We start from the raw sequence: 19000 nt of genomic DNA on the forward strand, positions 1-19000 counted from the left end.
AATGAATCATTTTTCTCCCTCCTTTGTTTTTTTTCAGACGTCATATTATATCCTAATCAAATTTCAGCTTGTGCAAGTTTCAACGTAAAAACGTGAATCTTTGTAAAAATACAAATCTTTTGAAAGAAGCATTTTACATTACCAAATTGCTCAGCTCGGATAGGATATATTAGATATTATATAATCAGGGAAATGTGAAATGATATAATATATCAATATTTCATTGTAAAATATACAATATTGGCCGATTCTGCGTCAAAAACATTGATTTCAAAGCCCTGATGGGGATAAATATACCTTTTCATAAATAACTTTACGAATATCCCTTGCCTCGTTTTGAAATTATTGCCATGGTGATTAACTCCCAGCGGATTTTATTAAAACTACTTCCTGTTCATAAAAAAATCATTTAATGTCTCAAGAGACATAACCGTCATGGTAATTGTTTGAATACGAGGCAAGTGATGTTCGTAACGTACTTTATGAAAAGGTATTTTCGAATATTTTGGATGAGAAATCAAGCCACATTTTCCCCACCCAGAACATGTTGCCCGTGTGTGACAAACACCAGATTGAAAGTAAAATCCAGCACCAGATTTAAAAAACTATGTTGTTATTAATCTTGAATAAGGTCAACTCGTTTATGCAATTTTCTTAAAATAAGAAAAATGCAGTTACTTCCTTTTGTCAGATCACGGCAGAAATGCGGAGCAAATCTTAAAACTTCACTTTTTCTTCCTTGAGGAGGGTTGTTTCAATTTGGGGGGATAAGGCGATGAAGCTAGATAGCAATTGAAATTACTTGTTTTGATGGATGATTGTTTGCTGCTTAAGGGTTCTGACCATAGTGAATTTTATTATTTGTCACGTACACAAATATAAATTTGTGCCTGATGTAGCTAGGCCAACTATCCTTGAGTCTGAAAATTTAAGAATCGCAAAGAAAAAATTTGATGAAGAAGAAAATACAGACTTATGCGACGAAGAGTATTTCAATTTTGAAGAGCTTATTTTCGGCGTGGAAGAAATTTTGTGGTATATTGTGTATCTACCGGGTGACCCACGAAAAAGTTCGGACCTTTCTCGGCGTCTTGAGGCCGAACAAATGTCCCAAAGTGCTCGGAATTTTGGTATTTAAAAAGTATATATCCTAACTTAAAATTTGAGCTATCACTTTTTAAATTTGACCAACTAGTTCTCTACTTATGACCTTTTAAACTCAAAATTCACTTTTCGGAAAGTGTAAAAAACACGTAAAAAAGAGGTATTAAATTAATGCAATCAATTAGAAAATCTCTTATAAATTGACTTATTTAACGAGTTTTATGACATTAATAATTATTAAAAACACCTTTTAAAGTAGTTTTTGTTTAAACCAAGACTAGTTTTTATCAAAATTGGCATTTCAAGGAATTTTCTCAAAAATTGTATATCAAAAACGTCTAAAAATACCTAATTTGATACCCCTTTTTTACCTGTTTTTTACACTTTCCGAAAAGTGAATTTTGAGTTTAAAAGCTCATAACTAGGGAACTTGTGCGTCACACGGCGATCTGTAATCGGATTTATCGGATTAAAAAGATGCCTATTTTTGGTCGTAAAGAAAAATTGACGATGTTTGACGACAGGATCCTTCTTTTATCCGATAAAGAAGATAAAAAGGAATATCCAGTGAAAATTTGAGAACTCTAGCCCTTCCCAATCGGGAATTAATTCGATTCCGATTTTGAGGGATCTAAAGCGGGATGAAGCGGGATTTTGAGGGATCTAAAATCAAACTTTTTTAAAAATTGCTGATTTTGAATAGTTTTTACTAAAAAAAATTTTTTTGTTCAATTAGTACACATATGAGCTTTATTAACTCAAAAAATGGGGCCGTTTTAGAAAAAATTACTGCACTTATTACTAAAATAAACTTTTGGTTTCCCCGATTTTTAAACATTACTCTAAAGATCGCCGTGTCAAATTTAAAAAGTAATGGCTCGGATTTTAAGTTAGGATATCTACTTTTTAAATAATAAAACTCCAAGCACTTTGGGACATTTGTTCGGCCTCAAGACGCCGAGAAACGTCCGAACTTTTTCGTGGGTCACCCGGTATTACCGAACTAAAAATATATTTCGGAAAATATTTCTAAAAGCCTACATCATGTCTCAAAATCTTGATAAAAGTGCTTTTTGACCTATTTTTCATCCCAATTTTTCATAGAAAAACAGCTATAACTTTTGATGAATCAATTTAGAAAATTGTCCGAAAATTTAAAAACTGTTCAAATCTTTGCGGACAGTTTGAAAAAATTTCGAAACGAAAAGGTTTTTTACCCATTAAAAGTTGCAAAGTAGCTGATAGTGTAAATTCAAATTACTGATACATGAATGATATTTGTGTGATGTCATTTTGCTTCTAACTTTCATGTCACCACAGGTAGGAGATTTATGATTCCGATTGCTGTTTACTCTATCTTCATTCCTCTTTTATTTAAGTGCAATGTCTGACTTGAAAAACTTCTTAAAATATCCCTTCTTTTCCATGGACTCAATGAGGGATCGGTGTTTTGGTATTTCTGCTTAAGTAAGTGATTCCTAACCAGTTCTTCTATTGTTATGGACCGTTTCAATCTTAAAGCGGTTTAACACTTGCGTACGAAATTCCTTCGCATGTAACCGCAACAATGGACAAGAATGTCGAGCACTGAAAACATTCTATAAAGATTGCAATCTGTGGAAAATGACTATATAAACCTGTGTAACTCGATCCCAATTTCATGATAGTGCTCATGAGCATGTCTATACAAGTATACTTACTAGATTTTCGTGTGCGTGCTATGAATTTTTTCCTGTAATGTATTGATTTTTCTCTGAAGTTAAAAGGCAAAGCAGATCACTTAAAGTGCGTCTTCACTACGGTCGAGGAGAATTTTCGAATTTTTAGGGACTGTTTGATTGTGTTGCTTAGAGTGGATTCTATGTTAACCTGATGCATAATATCAGTAGCGTTTGTGGGTCGACTAAAGTTCGGGCAAAATGGGGAGGTAATTTTAGAAAATTTTGATTTTGGCACCCCCTATGAAAGGTAAATTAGTAACACGAGCTAATTTAGGGGTATTTTTATTTTTTTTGGCCGAAAACTGCCATATCTGGGTTTAAAAGGGTGTAAAAGAGCGCAAGGGTGCGACCTAGTAATCGAGAAATCAGAGCGTCTTTTGTTGCACCTTTTGTATTTCGGAGCCCCCCTAAAGAAATCGGCCGCTGTGTGTTGGGGGGGGGGGCACGATTGATGTCAACATCACTTGTATAGAGCACTGGAGATGATTTTTTATCGGAAAGCTTTTGCTCAATTTTCGTTGTTTTTTCTTCAAATTAACTTTTGGAATGGCAAAATTACAAAGACTTTACAATAAGGGGAATCTTTGTTGTGTTGCATAGTCTGCTCTCTACAATTTTTGTCGCTCAAAAAGCATTTGGGGTTATGCGAGTTCCTTATGCTAATGAAACAAAATGATCGTCAAATCATTTGTTTTTATCCGTGGAGTGAAGGGGGTGCATATGCATAGCGAGATACCCTGCAAAATTTATGGATAAGAGCGGTTTTTACGACACAGTAATTATTGTCTTTGCTTTATCAAAAGATAATGAATATTATGTCATAAACGTCTGCACTCCCTCGTAAATTTTGCAGGGTACAGTATCTCGCTTCGCCTATGGGCTGTGCACATTGAGTTTAAAGCCCGAAGGACTAGAGTAGACTTAGGTAAGAAAAAGTGAAGCCTTAAAAAATGCACCGTATTTTTGACGACAGATTGAATCTAGCAATTAGTTTGTTTACGATTGATATTTTTTTTTCGAAATTTAGAGGTAAATTTTAGTTTCAATCTGTCATTTGTGTAAAACCCAGGCGAGCCGCTCAAGGCCGCGCAACTTTGGTAGGATTTGTTGGCTTCAAATCCTACCAAGGAGATTCGAATCTAGCCCTTCGGGCTTATACTTCATTGGGTGTGCACTTAGTAATTAAAACAATTACTGTGTATGTGCGAGCCCTCCTTTTTCACAATCTCGAACGAGATACAGAATAATAAAAAACGTCCCCAAGGGTCGCAAAACATAAAAATCCGGAAAGATTTTACAAAATTCAGTTTCTCTCAAGGTTAAATTTCAAAGTATAACTCGGGGAAGTAAGGCTAAAGAAATACTGGTAAATGCAGACCAGAGCTCCGAAAGCCGACCTTGAGAGAATTTATATGGGAATCAATAAGATAGCAATATTTTGAAAACAAGGTAAGCGTTGCTCGTGACGTAATTGATAAAAAAGGTCTATTGCCATTTGATCTCAGATCATTTTGTGTTTACTGTCATTTAGTGCCTTGTCAGAAAAAACTAGACGGTGGTGCTCAAGTTTTGCAAAGCCTTGTAATTAAAATTGAAACGGTTGGTTTCAATCGGATATAACTATCACCGATAATTAGGCTGTAAAATTGCATTTTAAATGGAGTTTTCTGCAAACGGAATTTATATGACAATAATATGTACATTGTGCAACATCTCTGTTTGTATTTTAAGAGTTGGGTTTGAAGGGTTTGTTTTCCTAATGTAGTGTCATGACTGAAAGTGCTTTAGATTTTGGAGCCAAGTATGTATGGCATATTCTAGACTCGCACATTAATGAAAAAGGGATGTTTATTTTAAATGGGTAACTTGCTTATTGTGGATTTGTCTAGTTTTGCTTTGGGAGTGTTTTTATTTTACACCCCTGTCTCACAGCCCGTGTGGAACTTTTTCAACACAGTGGGGATAAAAATTTCTATCGAAATCCCAATGGGGATAGAAATTCTATTGTTCCCGAGCTTAAAATATCCAGAAGATGGTTTTGAACAGCAAATTTTTGCATTGAATTTCGAATGAGGATGAAATTAAAATCACTTTCCCAGCGGGTCTGTGATACAGGGGTGTTATATTATTCCGGGTGACTGCATATAACCTTATATATTTTGGTTTTTACTGTTACAGAAAGTAGCTTGGTGTAGGTTTGCAATTTCTATCAAAAGATACATTCTGTCTTTTACAAATGTGTTGAACGGGAAAAGAATGCGGCTATATAATATAACATATTTTATTTTGATTTATCCCTATCTTATACAAATGGTAATATGTCAAGTTTCAATTTTCTTTAAATGCGTGTTTATGGATACTGAAATGTAGCTTTCATTGCTGACATACGACATACACGTTTTTATATATAAGAACAAACTATATAAGAACATAAGGTTAAGAACAAATTAAGAACATTTTAAAGCTTTGGGGACACTAAAACAATTATTTTCTTAGGAAAATAGACAAAAATATTTAGCAAGTGAGGAAAACAAGCATGTACGTAAAAACCTTTATAGGGTCAAAACTCAAAAAAGATAAGAAAATCCGAAGGCTTTAAGACTTTTGGATGTTCTTTAAAAAAATGCTTATAGCATTTCATGGCTGATAAAATTCAAAATTTGTCATTTTCAATTAGAAAATGTGAGGTTACTGAAAAATATAACCTGTGGGGTACATGGATTCAAAATTATAGAAAAAGTGAATAACACCTCACAGTATACAAAGTGCTTGCGTATTTCTCAACAAAATGCTCGAAATAAAAATCTAGCCCTTTCAAGGCTTTAATCCAATGCTTGAAGAAGCCTCTACCCTGCTGGAGATACACACGTGCTTTCATGAACTGTCATGTGGTGCTAGGACATTAAATTGCACTCTCCTATTAAAAAAATAATTGAAAATTTAATTACTTTTTTTATTAGAACCAAATCAAGACCAAACACTTATCGTCGGGTTGGAACCGGATTAAGAAACCTTTATAATTCTAAAATTGAATGAATATTTTGTCAATTTTTTGTAGACTGGACGTAAATTTTGATCTGCAAACCATTCTTTAAAATATGTTTGATCATTGAATTACAGTTGGATAATGCTTATGAATAAGTTTTCTTAATTAATTTCTTGACAAATTTAGCAAAGCTTCAAAATGCATCCTCTTAAGATAGTATGTATCTCATGTTCCGTGGGATAAATGTTTGTCAAATATTTGCTGCAGACTATCATATCATATCATGAAATTTTATTTGTTTTGACAATCTTCGAGACAAAAGCTTTCGGTGTAAACTTATAAATGTTGCAACTTGAATTCATTAGAAGGTCTTTTTTCATAAGAACATCAAAAATTTTGGAGTCTTTGGATGTTTTTAACATTTTGAGTTTTAAACCTGAAAATGTTGCTTAACATGTTTTTATTTTTCTCATTTTATGAGTATTTTGTCAATTATCTTAAGGAATTGGGTGTTTTAGAGTCCCCAAAGTCTCAAAATGTTCTTAACTTGTTCTTAACATTTTGGTTATCGAAGCGTTATGTGCATTTATAGTTTGTTCTTATAAAGAAACATGTGGCTGTCTGATTTGTTGGAGGTTGTTCAACATGCAATACAGTAATATGTCTTTCAGGCTCTCTGCATAAATTCTCCTGTTTGTCTTGCTAAACTGCTGGTATAATTAACCCTGGCTACTTATATACCTCTCCCGCATTGCTGTGTTGCTCATTTCTTATTCATTTGAAAAAGTCAAAATTTTTCAGGTTTATAGCCCTTAGCACTTGTCCAGGAGGAATTCTGTCGTGGCAAAACATTAGTCTGAATTGCAGAACTCTGACACCAGTATCTGTAGGGGGGGGTTTCACGTTTGGCGGAGGAGCGGAATCGGCCCTTTTTTCGGACGGAGTGGTGGAATTTGGCGAAAATTTAGACGGAATTACGGAAATTGGGTTCTCTGACGGAGACGGAAAATAGACAATTTTAGTGCGGAAAAACGGAATTTAGCAAAAAAAATTGCGTAATTTCGGAATTGGTAAAAGATATTCCAAATTTGCGGAATTTTCGACAAAAATATTGAATTTCAAAGGAATTTTCGGTGACGGAATTTTGGTTCAATTTAAGACGGTTTGACGGAAATTGGAGCAAAAATTGGCGGAATTGCGGAATCGGGTGCCCCCTGAAACCCCCCCCCCCTCTGTAGTGCCCGGTGGAATTTTTTTTTTTTTTTTTTCAGTGTGATGAAAATTACACCCCTGTGCCACAGACCCACTGGGACCCTAGCCCTACTGGAAAATTTCGTTCCCGGTGGGAAAATACTCTGAAAATACTGAAATTTCAGCCCACTGGGAAATTGACTTTGATTTCATCCCCATTCGAAATTCAATATTCAAAAATTGCACTCAAAACCCATCGAACCCATCCCCACTGAATTTTTTAACCTTGGAACAATAAAGTTTCTATTCCTATTTGGATTTCAATAGGAGTTTATATTACCACTGAGGAAAAAAGGTTCCACCGGGGTGTGAGGTAGGGGAGTAAAATTTATATCAAAATCCCAATGAGGATACAAAATTGTTTTAGGCTCAAAAACGCATAGTATCAGCTGCAGTTTATGTGTCTCTGTGTCTAATTACTCAAGTTTTGTCTCAAACTGTTCATTATTCAATTTTAGTGAAAATAAAACGAAATCAATTATGGAACCAAAAACGGATTATTGTAATCCCTGGAAAGTATTTGGCTACATGTCATTACTTTATTTCTTCTATTCAATATTTGGAATCTTGTTGTCGTTTTTATTGGTGGGCAGTCTTGTTTATTTCACTGATGGTTTGAAAGATTTGGCTTTCGCTAAACGAATTATCATCAGAGACTGTTTTTGGTTCTGGAAGTTTGCTACCGTGTTTATACCCAAGACGATCAAGAACATCAAGAAGACACCAAACCAGATGGTTTCTGAGACAGTCCAACGACACCCAAGCAAGAAAGCCCTTATAGATGCCGAGACTGGACGATCTTTAACTTTCAACGATATCCAAGTCTTCATCAATAAGATTGCTAATCTTTTTAAAAGCTCTGGATATAAACCTGGAGATAAGGTCGCCCTACTGATCGATAATGAGTTAGAATATGTTCCCTTATGGTTAGGATTGAACAAAGTTGGTATCCAAGTTGGTTTAATCAACTATAACCTTCATGGCAAGAGTTTGGAACATTGTTTAACTGTGGTTGACTTTAAAGGTATTATCTGTAGTTCCTCTTTAGAAGAGATTCTAAAGGACATTGGATTTCTTAACAAACCAGAATATGAGATATTCATTTTTGATGATGGTAAGACCTCGATAGATTCTTCTAGCCAAAATCTACAATCCTTAATGGAAAATGCGTCGATTGAAGCCCCGGAGGAATATTTGTTCGGACTTAGAGAAACTTGTATTCTTATGTATACATCTGGTAGCACTGGACGGCCAAAAGCAGCAAAAATGACGAAGGATAAAATCATGCGTTTTTTCATCTTGTTTCCCTTGCTATCAAACCTTCAATCTGATGATATTGCATACAATACCTTACCACTTTATCATGGTAGTGGTGGCTTGGTGTTTGCGTCGCAATGGTGTTTTATTGGTTGTACCACAATTATCAGGAAGAAGTTCAGCGCTTCTCGATTCTTTACTGATTGCATCAAATATGATGTCAGTTACGTTGGTTATATCGGTGAACTGTGGAAATATCTTCTTTCACAACCAGTAAGAGATACTGATAGGCAACACAAGGTTCAAAAGGCTCTCGGAAATGGACTACGATCTAGCATGGTTCCACAGGTCAAAGAAAGGTTCGGGATTGATAAGATTTTTGAATTTTACGGCGCAACTGAGGGCAATTGTGGACTGGTAAATATTGATAATGTTTCTGGATCTGTTGGTTTCTATTTCATTTTGTTTCCCTTTTTTAACACTTCGTGTTTGGTGAAAGCGGACGTCGAAACTGGCGAGATTATCAGAAATGAGAATGGTCGTGCTATCCTTTGCAAACCTGGTGAAGTTGGGACCTTGATTGGTGTTATCAACAACAAGGCTAATTTTGATGGATATGTCAATAATGAAAAGGAAACCAACAAAAAGTTGAGAAGAAATCTGTTCAAGGAAGGTGACTCTGCATTTATCTCTGGCGACCTCTTGGTGATGGATGAATATCGTAATGTGTTTTTCGTTGACCGGATTGGCGATACCTTCCGTTGGAGAGGTGAGAATGTTGCCACAACTGAAGTTGAAAATATCATGTCATCTGTAGTCGGCACTGCTGAAGATGTGGTCGTTTATCCAGTACCTATACCAGGTGAAGGAGGGAATGCTGGCATGGCTTACATTCGAGAAAAAGAAGACCAGCAGTTTTCAATCAAAGGTGTCGCTCAAAGTCTGTTGGAAGAATTACCAAAATATGCTATTCCAATGTTCATTCGTATTGGTCGAAATCTTGATCAAACTGGTACCTTCAAATATCAAAAGAGCGCCTTGAAGAAAGAAAAATATGATCTGAAGAGCTGCAATAAAGATGATGTCATTTATGTCTATGACGTCACAAAGAAAGACTACGTCATTCTTGATGCAGAACTTCAAGAGAAAATTGAAAAAAGTCAAATGAGATTCTAAAAGTATTCAGCTTTCACACATCTCAAACTATAGGTTGTTAATTTCACTCATTTTATTGTGGCGTTTATACTCAATTGAAACACTTTGCCTCTATTGTAAATATCTATGACCATGTTGAGACGTTACAGCTCCGTTCCGTTCCGTTCCGTTCCGAAACGAAACGGATCTGAAACAAGCGTGAACATCAAAATTCGAACCGTCAAGAATAAAGGCGTTACAAAACAAAACAGATCGAAACAGTTTCACTCCACTTTTTTCATCGGAACGGAACTGCTCCGTTTTCTTGTTCCGAAACGTTCCAAAACCAATATGAGCACACTCGATTCGTAACGAAAATACAGTGCCGTAGGAAGCATTTTCATATTGGGAGGGCTGAAGTTTAGTGACACCGCGAGGGCCAACCATGGTTTGGCCCGAGGGGGAAAATTTTGAAAATTTGAGCTCTAGATTGCTTAAAAATACACTCAAAACCTGCACATAAAGACAATTATGACAAATTAAAAAAGAAAAACTTTGCATTTTGCAAAAAAACCATTTTGAAAAAATTATTGGGGGGGGGGCATAGCCCCCCTTGCCCCCCCCCCCAGTTGCTACGGCACTGAAATAGTGCCGGAGCGAAACAGAACAGTAACGTGTGAACATGGTCTATATCAATACATATAACTTCACTACAAGTACAGAGCTGCATTACCCATTAGAGATATGTACAAATTATTACCTTTTCAAAACACTTGCAAAAAAAAGAACAAAAAAACAGGAATTTTAAGAATATTGATGTAGAGTGGGAGGTTCTTTCATCATACTCAATTTTTTTTATCTTCTTGGTGGGGGGTCTAATTAATGCAAGCATGATTATGATTTTGATAATTTTTTTATTGCATCCAATGAAAAATATTGTAAAAAAAAACTTAAATTTTACTGGAAAATATTCATGTGTTTTAATTTTTTTTGAATAGACTTTTCTCATTAGTTGGACATCTATAGTTGCATGCGTTTAAGATTGTCAGGGTTAATGCCTGTAAGCATCCTCTATCATTGACATTAAAAACTTCTGTACTCGGATCAAGGAATTATAAGAGGCACTGGATAAATGACTCATATAACGGTGGAGAGCGACTATTGTATTTCCTTTGTTTCAGAAAATAATTGATGTTCTAGCTTTGTCCGCAAAGGACAACTGTCATGGCGGCTCAAAGGTATCTGATTTTTAAAAATGTTTATTAATCTCATTTTAAAAAAGTTCTCTAGCGTTTTCTTTTCGTACCTTTGCAGGGAAAAAACTTTGAAAGTAAGGCAAGAATACCAAGATACATTTGTGAAATCTAATGTGAGAAAAACATCATTAGACAAGAAAAATCAAACAAAATGCTTATAGTAACACGAAATTTTCAATTTGGAATATCTTTTCAAAACTGTTACCACAAGAGCTAAAAGTAACAAACATTAGACTTGAATGTCTTCTTGGTGTCACTGTGGTATGAAAATCTTTTGGAGGCGCGTGGTGGCAAGGTAGTTTTTTTTTTTGGTTGAAGTTTGAAAATTTCCGGTGTCAACATTCAATTTCTTATACATAACACATCTTTTGCATCTTTCTCACAACTTGAAACGTCATAACGACATATATAATTAGCAATTAAATAAAAGAATCTGACTCTCACAGGACAATATTAAGTCTCTTTGGGAAATGGATGAGTGATTTTCGATAAATTAAAAGGTTTCGAAAAATCATTTAATGAGGGAAGGAGAGTGAACAATAATATCATTTCTGCGGACTTAGCTAGAACATGAGAAATCAGCAAAAATCAGATACTTGTATATCCAGTGTATAATAAATCCTTGCTCGGATAGGTTGCCTTTGATGCAAATCTATATAGGAAAGTGAGCTAGTTGTTCCTATCCAGGGATGAAGGGACATATTTGCCTCCCCTTTTTTACTTTATTTACTTCAGTAAAGACATCTCTGTTTCATTGCAAACGGAACTATACAGTGGACTCTCTCTAACTCGAACACGCATGGGGAACGTTAACTTGTTCGAGTTATGGAGTAAGGTTTATGAGGCATTGTTAACCGAGGGAACCAGAAACTCCAGAAAAATCGTTCGAGTTAAGGAGACATTCGAGTTGCAGAGGTTCGAGTTATGGACACTCCACCGTAACTCTATACCTTCAGTCTTATAAGGGCAAATTTGATTGAAAAGATATCATATTGTGGGTGGTCCAACTTAACTGAGTATTAGCTACTGTACTAATTATAGCATATTTCTTTTTATAGATCTGAATATAACACAAAATAGGAATCAAAATGGCTCCGTGTGATCCATGGAAAGTATTTGGCTATGTGTCATTACTTTATTACTTCTATTCAATACTTGGAATCAAGATGTCGTTCATATTGGTCAGCAGTCTTGTCTATTTCACTGATGGTTTGAAAGATTTGGCTTTCGCTAAACGAATTATCATCAGAGATTGTTATTGGTTCTTTATTACTTTGACCAGAGTTGTTCCAAATATGTTGAAAAACAAAGAAAAATCACCGAACCAGTTCTTATCCGAAAAGGCTGAACAACTTCCAAACAAAAAAGCCCTTATCGACGCTGAAACAGGACGATCTTTAACTTTCAACGAAATTCAAAATTTTATCAACAAAATTGGTCGTGTTTTTAATAAGTCTGGTTATAAACCAGGAGATAAAATTGCGCTATTCCTTGGAAATGAGTTGGAGTACGTGCCCATATGGCTAGGATTGAACAAAGTTGGTATCAAAGTTGGTTTGATTAATTATAACCTTCAAGGTAAAAGTTTGAATCACTGTTTAACTCTTGTTGAATACAAAGCTGTTATTTGCGCTCCAGAACTGATGACGGCTATTAAAAACATTGGTTTTCATGAAAAATCTGGTGTCGAGATTTTCATTTTTGGTGATGACTCTTATGAAGGAGATTACAAGGATCTGAAAGAACTGATCATAGAGCAGAAAGATTCGGCTGCAATTGAGGGATTGGACATGAAAGCTAACGATGTTTGCCTTCTAATGTACACCTCTGGTAGTACTGGATTCCCAAAAGCAGCCAAAGTTAAATGCGGAAAATTCGTCAAAGTTTGTGTTTCAAATGAGTTTGTTATGACAAGTCCAGACGACATTGTTTATAATAGTTTACCTTTATATCACGGTACTGGAGGAGCCTTGGCTATGAGTCCTCTCTTGTATAAAGGATGTACCACTGTCATTCGAAAGAAGTTTAGTGCCTCCAAATTTATTCTTGAATGTATCAAGTATGATGTGACATGGGTTGGCTATGTCGGGGAATTATGGAAATATTTGTTGTCGCAACCAGTAAGAGATACAGATCGTCAACATAAGATTCGAATGATCCTTGGTAATGGGCTGAGAAAGAACATGGCGCCTTTGGTGAAAGAAAGGTTTGGTATCAATAAGATTGCTGAGTTGTACGGAGCTACTGAGGGGAACTCCGTCCTTTTAAACGTCGATAACGTCCCTGGAGCTGTTGGATTCTACTATTTCTTGTTTCCGTTTTTGAATCAGAATTGTTTGGTGAAAGCGGATGTTGAAACTGGTGAGATTATCAGAGATGAGAATGGTCGAGCTATCCTTTGCAAACCTGGTGAAGTTGGTGCATTGATTGGTGTTATCAACAAAATTCTCTCATATGATGGGTATGTAAATAATTCTAGCGAGACCAATAAAAAGATAGCTTACAATGTCTTTAAGGAAGGAGATTCTGCTTTTAAATCTGGTGATCTGTTGGTCATGGATGAGTATCGTAATATCTATTTTGCAGACCGGATTGGCGATACCTTCCGTTGGAGAGGCGAGAATGTTGCCACAACTGAAGTGGAAAATATCATGTCATCTGTAGTCAGCACTGCTGAAGATGTGGTCGTTTATCCAGTACCTATACCAGGTGAAGGAGGCAATGCTGGCATGGCTTACATTCGAGAAAAAGAAAACCAACAATTTTCAATTCAAGGTGTTGCTCAAAGTCTGCTGGAAGAATTGCCAAAATATGCTATTCCAATGTTCATTCGTATTGGCCGAAATCTTGATCAAACTAGTACCTTCAAATATCAAAAGAGCGCTTTGAAGAAAGAAAAATATGATTTAAAGAGCTGCAATAAAGATGATGTTATTTATGTCTATGACGTCACCAAGAAAGATTACGTAATTCTTGATGCAGAACTTCAAGAGAATATTGAAAATGGAAACATGAGATTTTGAAGAATATTAAAAAGTTACATTGATAATTACACATATCAAAATAATTCGAGCAAACAGTTTAGGAAAATATTTTTTACCTTTTGAATTTTTATATACACCATTTATCATTTACTAGTGAATTTTAGTGTAATTTATATACACAAAACATACACAACTATGGCAATTAAATTAAGTGTTCCTAGGATTGTCTATGAAATTAATTGTGTGATGACAATTTTTAACCAAGGGCTTGCAGTGTGGTACGACTCGGAAAATCTCACATTTTGAAAATGTTTTTTTTAACCCATATTTGAAGTCATCCAATACATATCCTCTAAGAATAGCTGACCATTGATAAACAATTTATTAAAATTTGATGGTCTTTCTAAATATCGCTATCAAGGCCTAGAGAAACTTTTAGTTCTGGAGCATCTTCAAAAGGGTTTCTTGAGACTTGGAAAATTGACTTTTCTTAGATAGAGACTAAATTTTTTTTAAGGACATACCAAATTTTGATCAATTGGTCCTGGCATTTCATCATGAATCATATTTTATGAAATACTTTCACACGCTAAGATTTTACATTTTACAATTTAGATTTAGGATTTTTATCACTTTGATATACACTCCTATAGTCATTTTCATAATCATATATACATTATCTACAATATTCATTTTATTGCATTTAAAATAATTTTATTCTTTGATTTTAATCACTTCCTCAAAACTGGGGTCCGTTATAAATCTTTATGATTCTCAAACTGTGAGACTTTGCACGTTTTATCATTTTGTTATTTTCGTCAGAAAAGAAATATATAAACCTCATGAAATTTGGTTCACTACCATTAGTCCTGGGGGGGGGGCGTACTAGGTTTGTGCGGTGATGGGTATTTCCGAGCCAAAAATCGAAAATTGACCCTTAGAGAGACTTTTCTCAAAATCTTTATCGATTTTCACTCGATCTGAGATTTTCGACCCTTTGTGCGAGGAAATTTTGAATTTCGTGATTTTTGGACCCTTACAGATCGAGGCTCAATTTTCTTTTTAATGGTTTTTGTTTAGAAACTTTCGAAAGTGTGAAAAAGGGACCCTTACGGCTCGCACACCCGGCACAAGTATCCCCCCTGGGCCATTAGTTAAATCAAAAAGTGGTTCAAATGACCTATTACTAAATTACCTAAGGTTTATACCTGCTGAGAACTTTTTGAATGAGAACCAAACACTTATTTTTACACATTCTTTAGTATCTTTTCACTTATTGATTTAAAACTTACACCCCTGTCTAAGTGACACAGGGAAATCGTAAAGTCCACAGGGATCATATAAAAAAATTCATGAATATGTCTGCTTGACCAATTTTGACCAATGGGATTTTTGACTGGCCAAAGGCCGTAGATTTACAATTTGGATTGAGGTAGAGAACTTAAGTTAATTTTTATCGGATTTACTCATTATCCCAGCGGAAATTAAAGTAAAGCCGTTTTTGCCGATTTTTCCCACGGGTTCTATCGATGTGGATCTGACCAGGTCACTGATGGAGGGGTGTAACATTCGTTGAATATCAAAAAGAATCGGTAGTAATTTTTCCATTATGTTATCTTCCTGAAAATGCTTTCTTGAATCCCTATTTAAGAAATGTTATTAATGTATTTATTGTACATTTGCTCATATTTTTAGATCTGTAAAATAGAGATTGAAGATCAAAATAAACAAAATGGCTCCGTGCAATCCATGGAAAGTATTTGGCTATGTATCTTTACTTTATTACTTCTATTCAATATTTGGAATCCAGATGTCATTTTTATTGGTGGGCAGCCTTGTCTATTTAACTGATGGTTTGAAAGATTTAACTTTTGCGAAACGAATTATCATCAGAGATTGTTATTGGGCTTTTATCACTATGACCAGATTTGTACCCAAATTGATGAAAAACAAAAAGAAATCCCCGAACCAGCTATTTTCTGAAGTAACTCAAAAACACCCAAACAAGAAAGCTCTTATCGACGCTGAAACAGGACGATCTCTAAGCTTCAATGAAATTCAAATTTTTGTTAACAAAATTGGTCGTGTTTTTAATAACTCTGGCTATAAACCAGGAGATAAGATTGCTTTATTCCTTGGCAATGAATTGGAATATGTTCCCATATGGTTAGGATTAAACAAAGTTGGAATCCAAGTCGGTAAGATTAATTATAACCTCCACGGCAAGAGCTTAGAACATTGCTTAAGTATTGTCGATTACAGAGCTGTCATTTGCGCTCCTGACTTTGTTAAAACTTTAGAGAACATCAGCTTTCATGAAAAATCTGTTGTCGAGATTTTCATTTTTGGTGAAGAGTCTTTTGAAGGAGATTATAAAGATCTGAATGGACTTATCAAAGACGAGCAGGATTCGACCGCTGTCGAGGGATTGGACATGAACCCTAACGATTTCAGCATATTACAGTACACCTCTGGTAGTACTGGATTCCCAAAAGCAGTCGCTGGTAAAAGTGGCAAGTTTGTCAAGTTTTGCGTATTTCATGAAATAATGATGACCAAATCTGATGACATTGTATATAATTGCTTGCCTTTATATCACACTACAGGGGGAGTTTTAGGCATGACTCCTTTGTTTTGGAAAGGATGTAGCACTGTTATCCGAAAGAAGTTTAGTGCCTCCAAATTTATTCTTGATTGTATCAAGTATGATGTGACATGGGTTGGCTATGTTGGGGAATTATGGAAATATCTGTTGTCACAACCGGTTAGAGATACCGATCGTCGACATAAAATTAAATATATCCATGGTAATGGATTGAGAAAAAATTTAGTACCCTTGGTAAAAGGACGGTTTGGAATTGATAGAATTGGCGAAATATACGGAGCTACCGAGGGGAATACTGGTCTTTTGAATCTTGAAAACGTTCCTGGAGCTGTTGGATTCTACTATTTCTTGTTTCCGTTTTTGAATCAGAATTGTTTGGTGAAAGCGGATGTTGAAACTGGCGAGATTATCAGAGATGAGAATGGTCGTGCTATCCTTTGCAAACCTGGTGAAGTTGGTGCATTGATTGGTATAGTCAAGAAAGGAGCTGAATATAATGGTTATGTCAATAATGAAAAGGAAACCAACAAAAAGTTGAAAAGCAATCTGTTCAAGGAAGGTGACTCTGCATTTATCTCTGGCGACCTCTTGGTTATGGATGAATATCGCAATGTGTTTTTCGTTGACCGGATTGGCGATACCTTCCGTTGGAGAGGTGAGAATGTTGCCACAACTGAAGTTGAAAATATCATGTCATCTGTAGTCAGCACTGCTGAAGATGTGGTCGTTTATCCAGTACCTATACCAGGAGAAGGGGGAAATGCTGGCATGGCTTACATTCGAGAAAAAGAAAACCAACAGTTTTCAATCAAAGGTGTTGCTCAAAGTCTGTTGGAAGAATTGCCAAAATATGCCATTCCAATGTTTATCCGTGTTGGTCGAAATCTTGATCAAACTGGTACCTTCAAATATCAAAAGAGCGCATTGAAGAAAGAAAAATATGATTTGAAGAGCTGCAATAAAGATGATGTCATTTATGTCTATGACGTCACGAATAAAGATTACGTCATTCTCGATGCAGAATTACAACAGAACATCGAAGATGGAAACATGAGATTCTAATTGACATCATTTGAGCTTACTATTTTTTACAAAGTAATTTTTTGTAGGGACAAATACAATAAGGCTTTTTTACAGATCAACATTTTCATCTGTTGCTACTTTCATTCGTTCATTCGTCTTTTATTGGTTTTTTTGTTTGTTCGTTCATTCCTTGATTTGTTTATTTGTTTTTTTATTCGTTCATTTGTTTATCTGTTCATTTGTTTGTTCATTCCTCCATTTGTTTATTTGCTCATTCCTCCATTCGTTCATTCATTCATCCATTCGTTCATTCATCAACTCATTCATTCAACCATCTGTCTATTTATCCACTCAGTTTATTCGTTCATTCATTCGTTTTTTCGTTTATTTGTTTATTCGTTCATTTATTCATTCGCTCATTCGCATATACTTACTGTTTTCCATCCATTTATTCATCCCTTCATTTAATATAACAAATATTGCATTTATATTTTTCATTTGGAAAACCTTTTTAGATTTCATTTTTCTTGATATTTCAGTAATATTTCAGGTTTAGGTAAATTATGAACAATTACACCAACTAGGAGTATCAATTTTATGCTGTAAGAATATCTATATTTCTTGCAGCCACAGTAGAGTAGTAGTTATCAGTCTTGACGGTCGTTTAGAAGGTCGGTGTTCGATTCCCACTCAGTGTTGTGATTCAGTTGGCAAGTGAATGTACCTTTGCCCGGGCCAAGCCATGCCATGTGAGAGGAATTGGGTAGACAGAACACTGGGCGAAATAAGAGATTTCAAATCCTGGAAATATCATGAAATATGATATTTCCTAAACTTTGGAAATATAGAAAAGTCAAATTTTCATATTAACGAATGTATCTGGAAATATCATATTTTCAAGATATTTCTAGGATTGGAAATCTCTTATTTCGCCCAGTGGAAACTCCTGGAGCCTGTCGGTGACTTTGCTAAGTATCGATTCCACACGATTCCACAATACATCGTGGATGAAGTGAGAGAGCGCTGGCCTTGTTCCCTAGTAGTTCACATCGGATTAACGCACTTTATCCCAAAAAATGCATTCCCTGTACTGTAAGGAAGATATTCAAAAAGCAATAGTCATGAAAATATTTTCTTGCCTCAAATCAAGAAATTACTTCTTTTAATTTGCGAATCTATCTGGAACTGAATGAGGAATAGGAGTTTTAGCCATTTTATATACCATATGATCTTCACATATTTTAAGCCAATTTCTAATTTAGACTTTTTCAATTTTTTTTTACACTTTTGTAAGTTTATTTTTATTTTTAAGGATTCAATGATTTTCATTTTAATTCATATTTTTGTAAGCATTAGCAAAATATTCTCCAGTTAAAATTTTTATTCAATGAATAAAGTGCCGTCTATAATCCATCCATCATCTTCTCTAGTCTATTCCAATTTTTTGTTATGTATGGAAAATTACTCTTGCTGCAGGCTGCTTTTTTTCTGAAGTCCCAGGGATAATACACGTTGTTTTTATAAGAACATCCAAAATTTTTGTAGCCTGTTCAGCGATGTTCTTTACTTTTTGTTTTCATTTTAAACCTAAAAATGTTCTTAACATGTTCTTCTTTTCGTCGTTTTGTGAGAATTTTTGTTCTTTGTTCTATGAAATTGAGTCCTCAAAGGCTTAAAAT

The 19000-nt window shown here is 35.1% G+C and overlaps 2 protein-coding genes and 1 pseudogene across 2 annotated transcripts; all 3 read left to right on the plus strand.

Moving 5' to 3' along the window:
* The first annotated feature begins 7542 nt into the window (after nt 1–7542).
* On the plus strand, nt 7543–9495 carry LOC136810759 (long-chain fatty acid transport protein 4 pseudogene; annotated as a pseudogene).
* A 2276-nt stretch (nt 9496–11771) lies between these two features.
* LOC136810642 (long-chain fatty acid transport protein 1-like) lies at nt 11772–13931 on the plus strand. The gene has a single exon (XM_067067211.1). It carries the CDS (start codon nt 11798–11800, stop codon nt 13730–13732), a length of 1935 nt encoding a protein of 644 aa, XP_066923312.1. The 5' UTR covers nt 11772–11797; the 3' UTR covers nt 13733–13931.
* A 1461-nt stretch (nt 13932–15392) lies between these two features.
* Nucleotides 15393–18171, plus strand: LOC136810644 (long-chain fatty acid transport protein 1-like). Its single transcript, XM_067067212.1, has one exon. The coding sequence runs from the start codon at nt 15426–15428 to the stop codon at nt 17358–17360; it is 1935 nt and encodes a 644-aa protein (XP_066923313.1). The 5' UTR covers nt 15393–15425; the 3' UTR covers nt 17361–18171.
* Nucleotides 18172–19000: the final 829 nt, after the last annotated feature.

Source organism: Clytia hemisphaerica, unplaced genomic scaffold (genome assembly GCF_902728285.1).
Source record: "Clytia hemisphaerica strain Z4C2 unplaced genomic scaffold, Clytia hemisphaerica genome assembly, whole genome shotgun sequence".
NCBI classification, from domain to species: domain Eukaryota; kingdom Metazoa; phylum Cnidaria; class Hydrozoa; order Leptothecata; family Clytiidae; genus Clytia; species Clytia hemisphaerica.

Coding starts and splice junctions, on each gene's coding strand:
- LOC136810644 (XM_067067212.1), top strand. CDS start 15,426: ATGGCTCCGTGCAATCCATGGAAAGTATTTGGCTATGTATCTTTACTT.
- LOC136810642 (XM_067067211.1), top strand. CDS start 11,798: ATGGCTCCGTGTGATCCATGGAAAGTATTTGGCTATGTGTCATTACTT.